Raw genomic sequence first — 20006 nt, forward strand, 5'->3', positions numbered from 1 at the left:
CTGTTTAACAGTGGGCCTAGGTTTTCCTTCTGTTTCTGCTTACGGTTGACATACCTGAAGAAACCTTTCCTGTTATTTTTTATGTCTACAGCCAGTTTCAATTAAAATTGGGCTTTTGCTTTTCTAACTGTGTCTCCGCACTCTCTGGCAATGCCCTTGTGGTTCTCAACAGATAATCCTCCACTTCTCCATCTCTGGTGTGCTTCCCTTTTGGATTTGAGTAGACCCAGGAGGTCATGGTTGAGCCATGGGGGCCTCTGGCTCTGCTTACTTCCCTTTCCTTTGTAGGGGATAAACTGGCTTTGTGCTTCCCATAGAGAGTTCTTTAAGGATTCCCAGCACTCACTAGCTCCTTTGTCTTCCATGGAAGCTTCCCATGGAATCCCCTCAGCTGGGGTCTAAGTGAGCTGAAGTTTGCTCTTCTAAAATCCAGAACCCTTGTCTTAGAAGTGACCTTCAGCACACTCAGCAGGATCCCAAACTCCACAATATTGTGATCACTGCAGCCAAGGCTATCACTAACCGAGATATTACAAAGCAGGTTTTCTCAGTTTGTGAACAGCAAGCCCATCAGTGCCTCATTCCTGGTTGGCACATCTAACATTTGTATGAGGAAGCAGTCCTCTACGCATTCCAGGAACTTGGCAGATGACATGTGAGCTGCCGAATTGTTCTTCCAGCAGATGTCTGGGTAGTTGAAGTCACCCATAAGGAGCAGGTTCTGTTGGCCAGACGCTTGCTTTAGTGCCCCCAGTATCGCTTCATCGGCATTGTCATCGTGGTTAGGAGGTTGGTAGCAGATGCCCACTGTGAGGTCCTGCTTGGATGTGACTCCTGACTTTATCCCAGAGGCATTTGACAGGGCAGTTGCAATCACCATAGTTGACTTTGATACATTCAAGGTGTTCCTTAATGTAGAGTGCAAATCCTCCACCTCTTCTACCCTGCCTGTGTTTACGATAGAACCTGTAACTGTCCATTGTGATCCCCCAGTCATTTGAGTTATCCCACCACGTTTCAGTTGCTCCTATGATGTCATACCCTTTTGAGGGGGCACAGGGCTCCAGTTCCTCCTGTTTGTTACCTGTTTGTTTAGTCCTGCCTGAAAGAGGAAAATATTTTTTAAGAAAGAGAATCAGTCCTTCAGCCAGATTTTCATAGTCAAGTATACTGAAATAATTCTCAATCGGCTCTCCATTTCTACAGATGTTTTGGAGAGGAAAACATTATTCTGTATCTCTGTACCACCATAATCAAGAAATTCATTTTTATTCATCAGGTTTTACAATTTCTGTTTCTCTTTACCTGTACTCCAGCTGTTTTCTCCTCTTGTTTTATCCTAGGTTGTCAGTAAATGATGGGTTTTCTCTGAAGGCAGAGAATGCAGTTGAGGAAGGTATTCTAGAGTGACGTTATCAATGATGAAAGCAGCTAGTATCTTTTGAAGTCATTAACGCATCCGAGATAAATTTAGCAAGATGTATGCAGAGCTGTAATTTAATTGCACTGAATCAAGAGTTCCTGTTTTTCAATAAAGGTGTACACGGTAGGTCCAGACTACGCTCATGCTGAAGCCCGGAAGTCTCCAGCTCTGGATGGCAAGGTAGAACGAGATAGTGAAGGAAAAGAAGTGAGGTATCCAGTCATCCTGAATGCAAGAGAGAAGTTAATTGCTTGGAAAGTATGCCTTGCCTTTAAAGTAAGCTGATTACTTTCCTATCTGATCAAACACTTAGTGTTAATTAATTGTTTATTACATGAAACTTCTGTAGGGTTTTAGTGCACACAACCAGCAGTGATAATTGCTGCAGAACTCCTAGGAAAGTGAAAAGTTTAACTTCCACGTCCAAATATTTTTTTTTTTAAATTTATTTTGGAAGACTCCTTCCTTTAATGTGTTGAGAAGTTCTGGATGGGTTGCTTATTTTGGATGAGTTTCCTGAATTCACATGTTCCTGTTGTGCTTTGCTAGTCCACAGTGTATCTGTTCTATACATAGTATGTTCACACGTTTTGATAATGGTTTGTAACTTAACAAAACACAAAAGTTTTTCTAACTTTTGTTACCTAGTGTTTACATTGGGCCCAATTAAATGATAATTTGGTACTGACATGAGTAGGTTTTCTTTATTTCCTTTATTCCTTTGTTCCTAACGTCATGCAATTTACTACCCTCCCTTCATTTGTCTTGTAACAAGGCTGTCTTTCAGTCTGTTTCATTACCTGTCTGTAACTGTGATGGCACTCTGGAGCCTTTGGGGTGTGAAACTCTATCACCTAGCAAAGTGGGCTTTGAGATACCAAAAAGTAATCTGTTGAAATAGCATCTAGTATCGTGTACTAATAATGTCATTATTATGTCAGTGTCAAAACTATCCTGTCAAATTTAAATGTGGACAAAAATGTTCATATCAACATTTTGTCATTTCTTGCCTACCACCCTTAAAAACTATGTGTTAGGGGAAAACCACTGTCAGAATGGGGAATTTGTATGCCCATCATTGCTTATGCCACAAATTTTGAAGGTTAAGTTTGTGTGCATGTGACCTTGACCCTCAAGGGGTATGTAGGAAGGGTAAAATCAAGCTGGGGATATAAAGTTAAAAATAGGAAGATGTTCGTATGACACAAGTGAACCTAAGATGGAACTAGGAAAACTTACTAAGTATAAAATCTGTCATATTTTTGTCATGTGTTCAGATGAATACCGTGTTAAAATATAAGGTTTATTTAGAATAAGCAATCTTAAGGAAGGTGATCAATGACTTGAACTTTTATTTTTACAAACAGCAAACGGTTTGTGGCTTTGATTTACTGCGTGCTAATGGACAGTCCTATGTCTGTGATGTGAATGGCTTCAGTTTTGTGAAAAACTCCATGAAATACTATGATGATTGTGCTAAGATACTGGGGTAAGGCTTTACTGATTTATTTCAGGAGTTTTACCTATTAGCTCCATTGTATGTGACTACAGTTTATGTACTACTTATTCCTTATTCCTAAACCAAATATTTAAAATGAAATATTTAAAAAAAGTAATTAAATTAAATAATAAAAATTAAAATATTTAAGAGCTCTAAATCAATAAACAAATCCTAAATAAAGCCCTTATTCCTAAAATAATTGTAAACATCTGAGTCTGAGTGATTTGTGAACACTTAAAGCTAACTCAGTAAGTATTTTGAAAGACAGATTAAGTTCTTAAAGGGAGTTGAGATTTTATTTGAAATGGAGAAGCCCTATTGAAAGGTTATGCTTCCTGCTCTTTAATATGTGCTCAAATTAATGTACCTTGTCCCTGATCTGAAACTGGTGTATACTTTTGTATTTGTGGGTTTCATACTGGTAAATCCAAACTGATGTAGTATTGTCCTGGTTTCGGCTGGGATAGAGTTAATTTTCTTCCTAGTAGCTGGTACAGTGCTGTGTTTTGGATTTAGTGTGAGAAAAATGTTGATAACAAGCTGATGTTTTAGTTGTTGCTAGGTAGTGCTTATACTTGTCAAGGACTTTTCCAGCTTCCCGTGCTCTGCCAGGCACACCAGAAGCTGGGAGGGGTGGGAGTACAGCTGAGGCCGCTGACCCAAACCAGCCAAAGGGATAGTCCATATCATGTGATGTCATGCTCAGTATAAAAAGCTGGGGGGAGTTGGCCAGTGCGGGGCAGCGATGGCGGCTCGGGGACGGGCAGCGTCGGTCAGCGGTTGGTGAGCACTTGCGTTGCTTGTTTTCCCCCTGGGTTTTGCTCCTCTCTTTCTTTCTCTTGTTTTCCTTTTAATTACATTGCTATTATTATTATTATAATTATTAAACTGTTTTTACCTTAACCCACGAGTTTTTGTACTTTTGCCCCTCCAGTTCTCTCCCCCATCCCACTGGGGTGGGGAGAGTAAGCGAGCGGCTGTGTGGTGCTTAGTTGCTGGCTAGGGTTAAACCATGACAAGTATCAAGGTGTTTTCTGTCATACCACCTTCTCTCTGCTGCTGAGAGCGAAAAAAGGTACAACAAGGGATCATACAGAATTGGGTAGTGAACTCTATGCCAAAGAAATGTTGCCCTCAAAGTGGACTGATCCCATTTTGGCCAGTTAAACTAGCTTTAAAGTAAGATTGCACTGGTAAGACCCAGCGTGGCTTTCTGCATTATCAAATGGTCTAGGATCTTATTAAATGGAGGGAGAGCTAAGCTGAAATTCTAGATAACAACTGTAGTCCTGTTGGTTTAGGCCACTTTTTGAGTTAGAGTTATTATTCTCAGAACCGTTTTGATTTCTCTTTATTCCAATTGTTGTTGCTGTTGAATTATGCTTTATTCCTTAAGGTAATTCATTGCAGTGTTAAGTAACAACAGATTTTTTTCCAGCTTTTTAGAAATTAAGTTTTGGTGTATGTTACTTTAAGATGCACAGTTTTTTTCCTCAGTCTTACTGCTTCTTATGTAGATGTTAATCTGAAGTTCAGTATAATTTGATAAATACTTGGGAAACAGAACATTAGCAAGGTTTAATAACCTTCTGTAGGTGGGCCACAGTGTTATTGTTTTGTAGTTTTGACCAGAGACTTTACCTATTTTTCCAGTTCTATCACGGAAACTTTTGAGAAATTACAACTAAAGGTACCAGTTACACTTTGATGACAATGGCTTGCTAATTATTGGGGACTTTCAGTTAGGCAATGGAGTCGGGTATCTGAATATTTACATGAACAAGATTAAATCATATCCAAGGAACTCATTTAGGAACTGGAGTTCAAAAACTGAAGCTTCTTACAAATCCAGGGCCATTAGGCTACTGTTGTCTCTGTAGCAGTGGTAGTAGCTTTAAACTGTTGTTCAAGAAGGTTTTTATTATACAATTAAAAGAAGAATATGCATCTAGAGGTTCATGACCACTAGTACTTTAAAACCACATTGGTAAAAATGCATGTGTATATTATCTATTTGGTTTGGAGTTTGTATGTGTTGTATAAGCTGTGCTTTAAACTTGGTGGTTTTTTTTTTCTTCTTAACCCCTTTTCTAGAAATATCGTAATGAGAGAACTTGCTCCCCAGTTTCAGATACCGTGGTCGATTCCTCTGGAAGCTGAAGACATCCCTATTGTGCCAACCACCTCTGGAACAATGTAAGAAAATAATAGCTACACCTGAATTGTGCAATCTCCTAATGTAACTTTTGTGTGAATTTTTTTTTCTCTTCACAAGGTGTGCCCACTTTGGCCTATGAATGCTTGTTTTGTGTGATGAAAACAAGGAAGGAATCACAATTGCTATGCCAGCAATCAGAGTTTCTGACCCTTAGTCAAGCTGAGTACAGAACAGCAGATTTTCAAGTGTAGTGTCTTCTATGCGTAGCTTCCTTCACTGCTAATCATTGTTCCAGCACCAACTTAATATGCACTTCTACTAAACATGCTCCCTCATTTAATGAATCTCAAAATCGTTGTTTTAAAAACTACTTAAAGTAGATATTCTGTAGTTACCCCACTCTTAAAATCAGTATTTATATTTTATATCTTACACCATTTTCAGTTAACCTTATATTCTTGCATATCCTTCCATCACTTCTGTAGTTATGTCAGATAATTACGACTTTGTCAGTTGTCTTGATTTGTGGTGGTTTTAATGTTAAATAAAAGACCATCACATATAGAATTGTGAAATATAACTCTCATGAAATTTCAGGATGGAGCTTAGGTGTGTTATAGCTGTAATACGCCATGGGGACCGAACACCAAAACAAAAAATGAAAATGGAAGTAAAACATCAGAGGTAAGTAGAATCTTGGTAAAAATTAGTTTGAATGCTTTAGAGCAGAGTTCATTTCTGGGGCATGTGCAAGCAATGGATTGAGCAGGAATTGCATCACACAAGTTGTTTATTGTTTTGTTCTAAAAATAACTGATGTTGCAGCTAATTAATAAGCATGCATGTCTCTTTCTAACAGGACTGTCAAATTACTTCTGCAGACTTCCTTCATCACAGGCTGTGCCTGGTGAACAGTCCTGCTTGGTCTTAATGAAAATGCATTTGTCTTTATAGAACTCATTATTCAAAATAATGAAACAGAGAATATTTCTGGCTGTCCTGGTTTCGGCTGGGATAGAGTTAATTTTCTTCCTAGTAGCTGGTACAGTGCTGTGTTTTGGATTTAGTGTGAGAAAAATGTTGATAACAAGCTGATGTTTTAGTTGTTGCTAGGTAGTGCTTATACTTGTCAAGGACTTTCCCAGCTTCCCATGCTCTGCCAGGTGCACAAGAAGCTAGGAGGGGAGGTGGACAGAGCCAAGAGAGCTGATCCAAACTGGCAAAAGGATATTCCTTATCATATGATGTCATGGCCAATATATTAACTGGGGGGAGTTGCCTGGTGGGGGGCAGCGATGGAGGCTTGGGGACTGGCAGCATCAGTCAGCGGTTGGTGAGCGGTTGCATTGCGTGTTTTTTCCCTGGGTTTCACTTCTCTCTCTCTTTCGTTGTCCTTTTCATTACATTATTAATGTTGTTGTTGTTGTTGTTATATTTCAATAATTAAACTGTTTTAATCTCAACCACAACTTTTCTTACTTTTGCTCTTCCAATTTTCTCCCCCATCCCACTGGAGGGGGGTTGGGGAGAGTGAGCGGCTGTGTGGTGTTTAGCTGCCTGCCAGGTTAAAACACAACACTGTTTCACCATTTGACTGTGACTTCGGCCTTTCTCTCTTTATCATAACTGTTCTTGTGTGAGCTGTCATCTTACTGCGCCATCCTTTTGTCCTTTTGTCAAGATTTGATAACTCTGAATTTCCGGTAGATACTGATAAAGTTAGAACTGTTGTGACTGAAACTTGCGGCTTTGGGGGAGTCAGAAAGGCTTCAAGACAAGAAGTGCCTAAACAAAAATTTACAACAACGTTTGACTTAGAAAAGCAGATGTACAGAACCATAAAGATAAGGAACTGCAGAGGAAACACTAAACCAGAACAGACCATCCCTCAAGGACAGTACATACGTAATCTCAGAACTGAGTTTGCGGGAAAGCAAAAGGTAACTAGTGGACACAGTGAGGAAGAGTAGATCCCTCATCCAGAGACCCCTGCAGACCACCCGGATACACCAACAGGCATGCGCAAAGTACATTTGCATATGATAACGAGTTCTCAGAGAACTAATGAATATGTATATAAAGCTTGTATAAGTTATGCAACTAACCCTGTGCGGGCACGCACGCTGGGAGGAGTGATCCCCTGTGTGTCCAGCACTGCAATAAGGAATACCTGCTTAATAGTCGTTCAGACTATTGAGTCCTGATTTTGGCTTTTCATGCCATCAAGACCATCTTTAGGTTAGTGTTCATAAATTTCCTTACAGAATTGGCCTGAATTAGTTGTAATTTCAGTAAAAAGTAATTATTTGTTTTGGCACTAGATTCTTGCATTCAGACATACATGCTGTAAATGTGCAGGACTGCTGATTTGCTGGTTTTGGTCCCTACTTCTGTTCAGGATCATTCTTGAAGATTAAGCATTGACTTAGCTGTATATTTGAATATTATGTCATCGGATATATAGAATATCTTCCCCCCCCCTTTCTTCTTAACACTCAGCAAGTCAGTAAGAGAACATTTTTAGTGCTCTTATTTCTCTAATGTATCACAGACTTTCTTGGGAAATGGGATTTATTAAAAGGTAGATTTGACCTCTGCAATGCAGGTTTTAATGTGCTTTTCAAATAGTCTGAAGGTGCTAATTTCAGACTACTAATTTAAGAGCCACCTGTTCAAGTAATATTTTAACTTATTAACTGTGGGTTTTTTAATCAATTTTTTTTTCTTAAAGGTTTTTTGATCTGTTTGAAAAATGTGATGGATATAAATCCGGAAAACTAAAACTGAAAAAACCAAAACAGTTGCAGGCAAGTTTGTCTTCATTTTCTTGCTGTGGTATTTTTTAAGTAGAATATTATTTAAGTAAATCCTGTGTTTCTTTTCTGTAGGAAGTGCTTGACATAGCAAGGCAACTCCTTGTAGAACTGGGACAAAACAATGATTCTGAAATTGAAGAAAGTAAAGCAAAACTTGAACAGCTGAAGACTGTGTTAGAAATGTAAGTGTCTAATTTTCAGGCTTCATAGCAACAAAGTTGTACGTGCTATTTTGACCTGTTTGACCAGTTACTGCTTGGATTGCAACGGCTATCAAATATGTAATAATAAATTAATTCAAGCACAGGGGTTATCAAGGGAAAGGATGTCATGTTTCACATGAAGGAGAACTGAGCCATTGCTCTTTTTTTCTCCTTATCTTTTTAATTGAACTTCCTGCTTTATCTAGTGTCTCATTATACTTTCTACATGAAAAAGTTACTTTCTTTGATCTCAAATTTTATCTCCTTGCATGTTTTTAAACTTGAAGTGTTTGAGTGGAGGGTCTGCTTTTAGCAGTGTGTGCCATAATGAAATCAGATGGAGCCAGCAAGTACTGTGTGCACTGTCTGCTTAGAGCAAACTTGGAGGATTCCAAATAAATAAGGCTTTGTAGATTAAGCCTGAAATATTTAATAATTTTTAAAAAAAAGCTTCAAGGTTTGTTAAAGATCTGGGATCCCGGAACTCTAAATGGTAGTAGGTAACTTTTAATTTTTAAAAATCAGGGCAAAGACAGCTATTACTGAAATTTATTCTTTGAAATTGTTTGAAGTGCTGACTTCTGCTTGAGAACTTAATTGGCTAACAAATTAGTTGCCATCTACACTGCCAGATCAGATTCTGGATACTGATAGCCACTGTAGTTGTGGATCTGAATAGGTGAATTACTCGTGCAATCTGCAAGTGCTTTGGGTTTTTTTTTCCTTCAGTTTTATGTTCAGTGTTGTGAAAAAAAGTAGTAGATAGTACTTTTAAAGGTTTCATTATAGAATGGTTGATACTTCTGTAGTCATTCTGTACTTGTTGAGTTAGGTTTGTTTTAAGCACTGCTTTGATAAATGGTGGTCAAATGTGCATATCAATGACCAGCATAAGTTTATTATATCCTGTTACAGGAGCATAGCAGGTTTGGAGAAAAATATTTAAAATGTTTCTCTCCCTCTTCTCCTCTCACCTTCCCCTATTTGTACTGCAGGTATGGGCATTTTTCAGGCATAAATCGCAAAGTTCAGTTAACATATCTTCCTCATGGTTGCCCAAAGACATCCAGTGAAGAGGAAGGTACTGTGTTATATTTTATTACTTTTGCACCTAGTCACTTAGTATCATGTGTGTTTAAGTAGTCATGGACTAGTGGTGTAACGTTTTGATGTTGAGAAGGAATATGTTGTTTTGAATGAATGTCGTATTGTTGGCAGATATTCCGAGTCTCTTAATCTGCTGAATCATACACCTAAAACTATGTAGTAAATTTGTATTGTAACACTGCTTTTTTATAACAGAAAAGTAGCGTGAAAAGAAGCATCCGTGATTCACCAAAAACAGTCTTTTGGGGTTAGGATGGGAAAATCCCACTCAACATTTACTGCTGTCTTTAAAACCTTTACAACTTTTCTGACCCATGGTTGTTGACTGAAATAACTGTAGGGTATTTAGCATCCAATTTGTTTTAATTTTTCTGTCTCAATTTACTTTTTGCTTCAAATTTCATGCTAAATATTTTTCACTTATGTTTTATCTGTAATTTAACTACTTCAGGTTTCTCTGTTTAAGTGCCCATTTAGTTCTCCAGTTCAATATTTTCTTAATGGTAGAATGCTAGTGAAGATTCAGAATTTTGAAGAGATCCTTTATTGAAGCCCTGCATAGGCCAAATATTTTTGTTCATATGCAAAAAAATATGCATAATATACTTCACTACTAAACTCCTTTCTCTGTGTGCAATTAGATAACAGAAGAAATGAGCCATCCCTGCTTCTGGTTCTAAAATGGGGAGGAGAGTTGACCCCTGCAGGCAGGGTTCAAGCAGAGGAGCTTGGAAGGGCTTTCAGGTGTATGTATCCAGGTGGACAAGGTAAAAAAAAACAAAGTATTTTTTTTTAAAATGTGTTGAATAGCACAAATCCCTTTGGAAGCTAATCAAGTGCAAAATGAGAGTTTGAGCAAAATGTTTATTTGGTAGGAGATTATGCTGGATTTCCTGGATGTGGTTTACTTAGATTACATAGCACTTACCGACATGATCTGAAAATCTACGCTTCTGATGAGGGACGAGTTCAGATGACTGCAGCAGCTTTTGCAAAGGTACAACATGAAATTGCATTTTCAATTTTAAAAATTCTGATGTTCTTAAGTTTGGTTTTTCTTTTGAAGACTGGGGGAGATTCAGGGTTTATTAGAGTCCACAGTGTGTAACGAGGCTGTGTTTTGAAAGAAATGGATTTTTAAAGAGTATTTGGTTCAGTGTGAAAAAGTATCCAATTAATGTGTCAAGCATTTGAAGTTCTTTGAGCAGATGCGGACAGGTTTTAATATACCTTAGTCCTTTCCAGTAATATCCTCCAAAATCATAGAACCATAGAATGGGTTGGGTTGGAAGGGACCTTAAAGATCATCTAGTCTAACACCTGTCCCATGGGCAGGGCCACCTGCCACTATACCAGGTTGTTTAAAGCTCCATCCAACCTGGCCTTGAACACTTCTGGGGAGGGAGCACCCACAACTTCTCTGGGCAACCTGTTCCAGTGCCTCACCATCCACATACTACAGGATTTCTTCCTAATACCTAATCTAAATCTACCTCCTTTTAAGTTTAAAATCATTACCCCTTGTTCTGTCACTACACTCCCTGATAGAGAGTCCCTCCTCATCTTTCCTGTAGGCCCCCTTTAAGTACTGGAAGGCTGCTGTAGGGTATCCCCGCAGCCTTCTCCAGGCTAATCAACCCTAGCGCTCTCAGCTTGTGTTTTGGGGGCCATTTCTATGCAAACATGTGCATTGTCTGCAAAGTCCCTGTTTATCTAACCCTTAGGCAAGTGATATGATCTTGAATTTAAATTAGTGTTTTGCATGGGTTTTTTAAGATACTCTTTCTCATCTATATCTGTTTGTCCGATTAACTGTATTATTTGTTTCAGGGGCTACTGGCCTTAGAGGGTGAGCTGACTCCTATTCTTGTCCAGATGGTAAAAAGTGCTAATATGAATGGTTTGTTGGACAGCGACAGTGATTCTTTAAGCAGCTGTCAGCATCGCGTTAAAGCAAGACTCCATGAAATTCTCCAGAGAGACAGAGATTTTACTGCTGACGACTACGATAAGGTTAGCATATGATTAGTTTCCTATGAAATGAAATATATAGCCATGCAAATTTTTATGTAAAAGTAATGAGCAGTGATTTTATGGATCTATATTGAGAAATTATTTGTGTGCTTGCAAATAGTTTGGACTACAGAGGAAGCTGTACCAATTGCGATATTAGATATTTTGAGCTGTCCTGCAATTTGAGTAATCAGAATAGCTACAAACTTTGAAATAGGAGTGGATAGGGACATCATTCATAAATCCTTTTTACTGCTCCATTAAAAATATTACAGATATTCAAGAAATGAAACTATTTTTTACACTTTCTGTAATCTTTATTTTGAGTGTGTAGTATTGCAAAATGTATTGCCTGCCTGCTGCTGTTGGTTCAATATTTTAACTGCTACAAGACCTTTTTTAACTCTAAGAATACTAAGATGCTGAAAAACAGTAGAATACTTTCTAATGAGTGAAAGCAAATGTCTCATTAACATGCTAAATTAGTGCATATTAATATAGTTTATGCTGACTTAGTACAGAACACACAAATTTGGTCTGGTTTTTAAATGTAAGTAATGTATGTTATTGTTAAGAAACATCTTTCTCTTTCAATTGTCCTTACTCTGTCTAACAACTAAGTACAAGTCCTCAAATGAGGTTTAAGCTTAATCTGCTATTTCCTAAAAGGTACTGAGAGCAAAGTATTGGAAAATAATTTTACTCCCCTGCATGTAACCTCTATGTGGATTTGTTTAAACATACAGATTAAAAGTATCATCCAAACAACTACCAGCATTGGATTCAGCAGTACTTGGAAAAAGTGAGAGGGTACAAGGTCTCAAAGGTTTATTTATATTCCCCCTTCTTTTTGCTATATAGATATAATGGGATTTAGAAAGTGACTGGAACTAGTAGGGCACACTATTCTAAGGCAGGTACTGAAAGAAACTAACCTTTGGGATTACAAAGTGATAAAAACTTTTTTTTTTGTTTTTGTTTTTAAAAAAACCTTCCGATTTGGGAAGACAATATGGATTTTTTCCTGTGGCAGAGCACCCTTCCTATTGATTTAGTTGGTCAAAATAGGGAGGTAGGAATCGGTTACTATTAGGTAGAGGGCAGAAATTTTCCATATCCAAATTATCCTGTGCATTTGAAGAAACTGGGAGAACTCAAAATATGTGTTTGTGTTATGTATATAAATTATTGTTTAATATTACTCTTTGCCTACTCTGGATTACGCAGACTTCTGAAAAAATGAGGCTAAGCCTCACATGCATGGATATTGACTATTCTTTCAGTCTTTCAGTAGCTTCTACTATTTCTATAATTAAGTGAGCTGTGAAGGTCATCTTGTATGTTCTTGATACATGTGTGTTTAAAGGGTTTCATTTTGTTTGTGTGCTGCAGTCCTATAGAAACAAACCTAAACCAGAAAGAGATGAACTTCTTTTAAGGTATCAGTTCCTATTGCAAATCTGGTTCTTCCTTTCACTTACACTAAGGACGGTACTTTATATAACAAGAAACGTTTTGTGAGGCACATAGCCTAACACTAACATTTCTTACAGAATTTTTTGTAAGCTTTTGAATACCATAGTTACTTGAAAGGAAGTTATGGAAAGTTGCTAAGTACATCCAAAGTTTTAAAGGTCTTCCCGTTTTCCTGTCATGGGAAAAAAAAAGTTTTAGGAACTCCTGAAACTGCTCATGTTTATGGTATAGAATTAGTTGCCCTTGTCACCTTTGAATCTCTAATATATCTTATTACCTTTCATTATATTTTCTTAATGCCTCAAAGGGAGTAGAAAATTGAGAAATAGTTTCAAAAATTAATAGGAACCTGCTTGAATGCTTTTTCTCCAGTACTTGGAATCTTTCATATGTTCCATCTTATCTCCCGAGTTCTTTCAAATCTGGTCAGTTTGTTTAGATAATTTTGTGTTTATGTCAAATTGCAGCTTACTCCATCTGGAAGCATCTCACTGATAAAATCAATGCAGGTTATTAAAAATCCTGTAAAGACATGTGACAAGGTCTATTCCTTGATCCAGAGCTTGACTTCTCAGATCAGGCAAAGAATGGAAGATCCAAAGTCTGCAGGTACTTAAACGTTTTTGTAGCTGTATTTAGTTTCTCTTGTTTACATTTGAGAAAGAATTGTAACATAACTTTTCTTCATGAAACTCACTTTTAGCAGAACTTTAATCAACAATGGTTAGGGATTTTCAGTCTGATTCCATATTCATAATTTTAGAGTAAAAGCAAGAGAAACGTGTTTGCAGGTAAGGGCTCTTTGTGGTGTTCAGAACAGGCTACTCTTCAAATGTGTGCAGAAATTCTTGTCTTACTTTTCTCAACTGCTGCATTTCAAATAATTAATAGGAAAAGCAGACGGTACTAAAGCTAAGTTACATGGGTACCTTTTTATATTTAAGTATATTTGCTGAAGATCTGTTGCTTGCTGTATGATGCGTAGTACTATTGCATAGAATGATGCTTAATATTAATGGTGGTGAACCAATGACACAGGAAAACCAGAGCTGAAAGTGACCACAGTGCTTTTTTGGTACTAGCTAAATACTGGAATATTTGCTGTCAGTGTTCTCTGCAGTGTATGGTATGCAAACAGCTTCTGTTCTGAGGTTGAGTGGTACAAGTGTCACCTGTACAGAATATCAGTGGGTTTGGTCTAATCTGTCCTGGGAATTAGGATAATCCATCCTTTCTACTAGTCTCTTGCTTCTTGCTGTTGACACATGCAAGAGAGACAAATGGGATGTGGGGTCTGTTCTCAAAACAGAGGTGGTGTCCTGCTCTTCTTCCTCCCTCCTAGAATTTTCTTACAGCTTTTTTTTCTGCTTTTTTAATATATGATCTATGCTCTAGGACACTATTCTTGGTGCTGTAGCTTCGCTTAAAGGGCCAGTGGCGTGTTTCTGTAGCAAAGCTTTCTACTGTTTTGATGGGTCTATGTAGCTGTGATGCTTTCAGCAGTAAAATTAACTATATGCACACCTGTTACCTCTCCTTAGATGTAATGCAGTTAACTTATTTGATCCCTTTTATCCCTCTATATTCAACTGTTACTACCGTGTAATTAAAATTTCACTTTTGTTACTTGGGTGGTCTTGATTGCTTATATGGGATATGTGTCTATCCAGATATTCAGCTGTACCACAGTGAAACACTAGAACTGATGCTGCGCAGGTGGGCCAAGCTGGAAAAAGACTTCAAAACAAAAAATGGAAGATATGATATTAGCAAAATTCCTGATATTTATGACTGTATAAAATATGACGTGCAGCACAATGGCTCCTTAAAATTAGAAAACACGATGGAATTATACAGGCTTTCAAAGGCATTAGCTGACATTGTGATCCCTCAGGTAAGCGTTTTCAGTTACTAAATAGAATAAATTGTAGAATAAGTGCTTTTACAAATTTTGGGAAAACATCAGCTGTGTATTTTCTGTTGAAGGTTCCTGTATGTTGCAGTAATTGAAGCCTTTAATGTTAACTCTTATTTTCCGGTAGCAATCTGATTATTTTTTTAAGAAAAATTTTATTTATAATTCATCAAACTGTGTTCAAAGTGCATTTTTCTAGCAGTTTAATCTGTGAAAGTGTCTGCTTCCTTTACTGCAGTGTATTAAAATAAAGTGGTTCATCTCAGCCATTCTTCTTATGTGGAGTCCCTGCGAACAACTGCATTTTCTGAAATTGCATTTAATTTCATTCTTCCTGCTTTTAGAAATTTGACTTTCAGGCTCTTTGCAAATGACACGGTTAATCCTAATCTATCTAATTTCACTTGTCTTAAGCAATTTAAGCTTAGAAGGACCTTTGTGCTGCTTCAAAATGCTATCACCACCATAGAATTTCAGGCCAGAAGCAGATAAGTTAAACTTCCACGTACTACAGGCTGTTAAACTCAGGTTAGCTGTAAAATGTTGCAGTACATGAAATGGTTTTGTGCTAACAGGACAGAACAGGCTAAAGCTTTCCCCAAGCGTCCCTGCAGTTACAGAGCACTGCTGTAGGAGAGGTGTTATCATATTATATGCAGCAAGTGAGGGAACTTCTTCCTCTCCCCATCTCTCAAAGTCCCTGTCAGTAAGGAGGACAAAAAGAGCAATGATGCTAGGTATGTATTGTGTTATGTGGGCCTGTTAAGCTCAGATTTTAAAGAGTGTTAGAGAAGAGCAGGTAAAAATGAGGAGTCATACTGAGGGAAGAAGAACAAAGGAACTTGGTAAGCCTACATAATGCAATGGAAAAGTGCTTATGTAGCTTTCTAGGGTAGCCAGAAGACCCATCATAATGATGAAAGCACGCTCGTATCACGTGCAGCACAGAGCATGAAGCTTCTGGAAGAGGAGATTTTAAAATATTGTAGATACTGTAACAGATATAATATTTTTCAGTTGTATTTAACTACCATTTTCGCTATTACTTGAGGTGAATAGGAGATCTTCTATGGGGAGGTTTTCCCAAACTAAGATAGACATATTAAATAGGTAACGTGCCTATATCTCTTTATACACTGTTTAAAGAAAAAAAAGTTACTTGAAATCAGATGAGATTAAATGGATAATAGATGTCTAAATCATGGCAGGGGGGAACGGGAATGGGGAGAGGATAGTTGCAGCGGGGAGTGGGGAGGCAGAATAATTCCCTAGATGTTTTGCTTAAGAAAAAGAGCTTCATCATACCAGCAGATGAAACCACTTTTGTGGTTTAAGTAGTGAATGAAAAACTTTTTTCATGTTAAATCCAGCAGTAAAAAGGCAAACCTGTTGTTACTTGAAGGGGTGTCAGTAATCAAATGTAGTAAAAATTTTAAAACATTTTGCAGCCAGAGGAAACTAGTAGATTACTAACAAGCTTTAATATATAAGGTTTGAATTAAAAGGCATTTTAATCTTTAACTGAATTTTTAAAGTCAGTTTCTTCTTACACAGGAATATGGTATTTCTAAGGCTGAGAAACTAGAGATTGCCAAAGGTTACTGCACTCCTCTAGTTAGAAAAATCCGTTCTGACCTTCAGAGAACCCAAGATGATGATACTGTAAATAAGCTTCACCCACTGTAAGTCTTTTACTTTTTTACATGGTTACATTAATTTCTGTAAGACTTAATAAAGATATTCAACAGCTTTCATATTTGAAATGTCTTACTAGCTCATAATAATTTTAAAAGTGTTATTTATTTGTTTGTTTGTTGACAGCTATTTCTAAAATAGGGACACATCTCTTTATGGTCTAATAAGAGGTTTTTTTCTTTCAAGTTACTCCAGGGGTGTTATGTCTCCTGAACGCCATGTTCGTACACGGCTGTATTTCACCAGTGAGAGTCATGTCCACTCCCTGTTATCCACCCTTCGTTATGGTGCCTTATGTGATGTAAGTTGAACACTTTTTCTGTTAAAGCTCTGATATTTTGAGATGAATCAAAAAGACTCATTCTTACTAAAATTGTGTCAGCTGAAAGCTTAATTTTCTCAAGTTAAATTTATCACACTTTTTCAAACATTTGATTTTCTACTATATATGCAGGAGACGTATTTCAAATTGCTGATGTGCACATTGGTGGAAATTGGCATGCCCTCTAAAGTAATACTGAGTTCCATTGGTGTGTTTGGTTGTATATGTTACAGTCTCAGAGAGGTTTGAAAAGGGCAGATAATCCATTTTTTTTGTCTTATGTTGTCAGCTATAGGTCTTCCAACTCCTTTTACTTCAAGTTGTCATTCAGGGTTGTCTTGAGTTCACTTTTGGACTGGCTTATTATTTTTTACCATTGGCATATTGTCAAGACCTCCCTACCTGACTTCAAGAATGTTCACATACTGCAAAGTTTCTCCTGTTCAGTGGACTGCTTTACTTTCCAATACTGTCATAGAATACCGTGAAGGTGGTACATGATTCTCCATCTGATTGGCTTTGAAATGAAGGACTGAAAAAGACAAGGTCTCCAGATTCGGAAATGACCTAACTGAGCTCTTGGAGAGGACAGGTGCAGCACCATAGAGCCTGAACAGCTGCTTCTAAGATAGAACTCCATTAATATATTAACTTTTTGAAATGGTAGTAACTTTTCGGTATGGTATTGACATATGTGCTTCTGGTAATGGATGACTAAGCTCACTGATGGCAAACGCATTTTTAATTCTAGACCTCTGTGACATATACTACAACAGATACTCTCCTAGTTTTATGCTGATAATTTTTAAAGTTTCCTTTAAGGGGGATTACTAAATGTGTTTTTTCTAGAGAACGGAAAAAAATGCATATTCATTTTAAGTAGTTTGGGATTTGATGGTTATTTTTTCTCTGTATACTAGAGGTCTTCATTTACTCTGTCTGTTTGACTGGTAGAGCGATATGTAGAAACATTTTCCCTAATATACTAGTTGAAATAAGTTTATTGCAAAATTAACAATTCCTATTAGGAGAGTTTAAAAGGATGCCTCTGTCTACAAGACATATATCATCACTGGCAAAAGAACATGAAAGTTACACTGAAACAAAATAGGAAAAGTTCTGATCTCTACTTTTGATTCGTTTGATAAGCAATTTTAAGTAACTTTTTTTCCCCAGTTGTGTCTCAGTTTTCTCCTTAGCTGGGAAAAGCTTCGTACTTCTGTTAATGTAAAATCCATTTAAATGGGGAAAAAGGGAAATAATCAGTCTGTTTAAAGAAAATAGCTGGGGTTTATTTGCTGATTTATTTTTTTTTTCCCCCCTACTTCATAAGGAATCAAAAGATGAACAGTGGAAACGAGCTATGGATTATTTAAATGTTGTCAGTGAACTCAATTACATGACACAGATTGTTATCATGCTTTATGAGGATCCAAACAAGGTATTTAAAATGGATAAATATCTTCAGAAATGAGTAGTGCTAAGTTATGTATTGAAGTGTAAACCTGTTTAACTATTTTTCCTCAGGAACTTTCTTCAGAAGAACGTTTTCATGTAGAGCTGCACTTTAGTCCAGGAGCCAAAGGTTGTGAGGAAGACAAAAATTTACCAGCTGGATATGGATACAGACCTGCCTCCAGAGAGGTAATAGTTATGCCTTTCTTTAAAGAAAAAAGTTTGTTTTCTGGTTACAGACATACCTAAAATAAGCCCTGGGAAATTACTAGGTAAAAAATACAAATGTGAGTTTTATTTTGGTAGAAAAATACCTAATAAAATATAGGCAGTACTGTTTGGAATGGACGCTGAGGTGATGGACACAGGTAATTTGGACTCATCGCTTTGCCAGGCTTTTGGCTAGAAATACGAACTAACCATTGTAAGAAAAGTGATATCAACATCAGTGTTATGTCAATGATATTCTGGGAACTGAAAGAAATATTTAAGAAAGTAAGGTAGTTCGGCATATTTGTGAATACAGATTGTTGAGGAAGGATTGATATTTTCAAAGATATATGGGCAGGTCTGTGGAGTTACCACCTGCTTTTTGAGAAATGAATGAAAGCAAAGCTAGGCTGGAATTCTGTTGACTTGTGGGGCCAGGATTTTATTACTGTGTCAACAGAAGATTGGAGTAAGATATGTTGGCTGAACAGTGTGGTTAATTAGGACCACACTGTCATATGCAGTGTCCAATTAGGAGTAAATATACATAGATTATTGCAGTCCAGAGCAATTTGTTCAATATGTGATTTACATCTTGTATTTTTAAAATCAGCTTGCATTATGTTTACACAGAAGATATATTTAACAGCCACCTCTGTCTACATGTTGCAAGGTGTGCAGCTAAACTGAAAATTTATTATGTATTGTTTGTAGAATGAAGGCTCGAAGAAAACATCTCATAGAAATGATAGTGATGAGGAGGCACATGTTTCTAAAAGAGATGAAACAGATCGGTCGGTAGTGATGTTCAAGCCAATGGTATCAGACCCAATTCACATACACAGAAAGTCACCCCTTCCAAGATCGAGGAAGATCGGTTCTGTTGAAGTAAGTGTTTATGTTCCAGATAATGTCTTCCATAGAAATTAACTTTTGCTTACTTTTAACAAAACAAAACCAAATGTAATTCTGCTTTTGATTACACACAACCAGTATGATCTTATGTCTCACAAAAGGGTTGCTCTTACTCTATGGAGATCCTCCATGGCAGTAATTTGTCTGAAGGAACTTTTATTTTAAATAAATTACTATTTTCTGATAAGACTTATTTCCTTTTTTCTTTTTAAGCCATTTTCGAAAAGCCGTATTTGAAAATGAAGACTTTTTCAGTCTAAACGTACATCTTCAAACTAACATACCTTGCTTTGTATTCATCCTTACGAGACAGCAGCTATTGGGAATTAAGCAAACCTTCAGGGTGATCATTCTCAAAGGGAACGGAGGGATTGGGGGCGGTAGGGGAGGTACAGGAGGTGAGACACATGTCTTCTGCTGTATTTGCTTTCACATGGGGTGAAAGTGACTCCACTTGTCAAGCATTTGAAGGTAAGAGAATAAACTGGAAGCTTTTTTTTTTTAAGTGGGTGGGGTTTGTGTTTCAGTAATTCTTTAGGTAAAATCTTGAACAGTCTAGTCTCCTCGCTTGAAGGCCATGGCATCTAGGTGCATTTCACAGATACGGCTTTAATATCACAGAGGTGGGGAATGCACGGCAGTATCACTGATACGATTTATACATTTGAATGGCAATGCTTCAGATGGTGCATCGTGGCACTTCTGTGATATTAATGCTAGAAGCAAACTAACAGCTTCTTATTGCCTCATTTTCAGTTGCTTAAAACCATCAGATATGAAGATTCACACCAAAAGCT

The 20006-nt window shown here is 37.3% G+C and overlaps 1 protein-coding gene across 14 annotated transcripts in view; it reads left to right on the top strand.

The window, feature by feature from the left end:
• PPIP5K2 (diphosphoinositol pentakisphosphate kinase 2) overlaps window positions 1-20006 on the top strand; it is a 54121-nt gene that overhangs the window by 19993 nt on the left and 14122 nt on the right. For 13 of the 14 annotated variants that reach the window (XM_064438776.1, XM_064438775.1, XM_064438782.1 and 10 more), the window contains 17 exons: window positions 1538-1699; window positions 2791-2912; window positions 5019-5120; window positions 5680-5766; window positions 7814-7893; window positions 7975-8080; window positions 9097-9182; window positions 9850-9975; window positions 10084-10205; window positions 11039-11221; window positions 13165-13306; window positions 14368-14591; window positions 16167-16294; window positions 16494-16608; window positions 17963-18070; window positions 18157-18273; window positions 19009-19182. In XM_064438776.1, the coding sequence (XP_064294846.1) occupies window positions 1538-1699; window positions 2791-2912; window positions 5019-5120; window positions 5680-5766; window positions 7814-7893; window positions 7975-8080; window positions 9097-9182; window positions 9850-9975; window positions 10084-10205; window positions 11039-11221; window positions 13165-13306; window positions 14368-14591; window positions 16167-16294; window positions 16494-16608; window positions 17963-18070; window positions 18157-18273; window positions 19009-19182 (2184 nt within the window). The remainder of the gene's footprint in view (window positions 1-1537; window positions 1700-2790; window positions 2913-5018; window positions 5121-5679; window positions 5767-7813; window positions 7894-7974; window positions 8081-9096; window positions 9183-9849; window positions 9976-10083; window positions 10206-11038; window positions 11222-13164; window positions 13307-14367; window positions 14592-16166; window positions 16295-16493; window positions 16609-17962; window positions 18071-18156; window positions 18274-19008; window positions 19183-20006) is intronic. The other variant, XM_064438784.1, reaches the window with a different exon arrangement.

This window comes from Phalacrocorax carbo, chromosome Z (genome assembly GCF_963921805.1).
Source record: "Phalacrocorax carbo chromosome Z, bPhaCar2.1, whole genome shotgun sequence".
Lineage (NCBI taxonomy): Eukaryota > Metazoa > Chordata > Aves > Suliformes > Phalacrocoracidae > Phalacrocorax > Phalacrocorax carbo.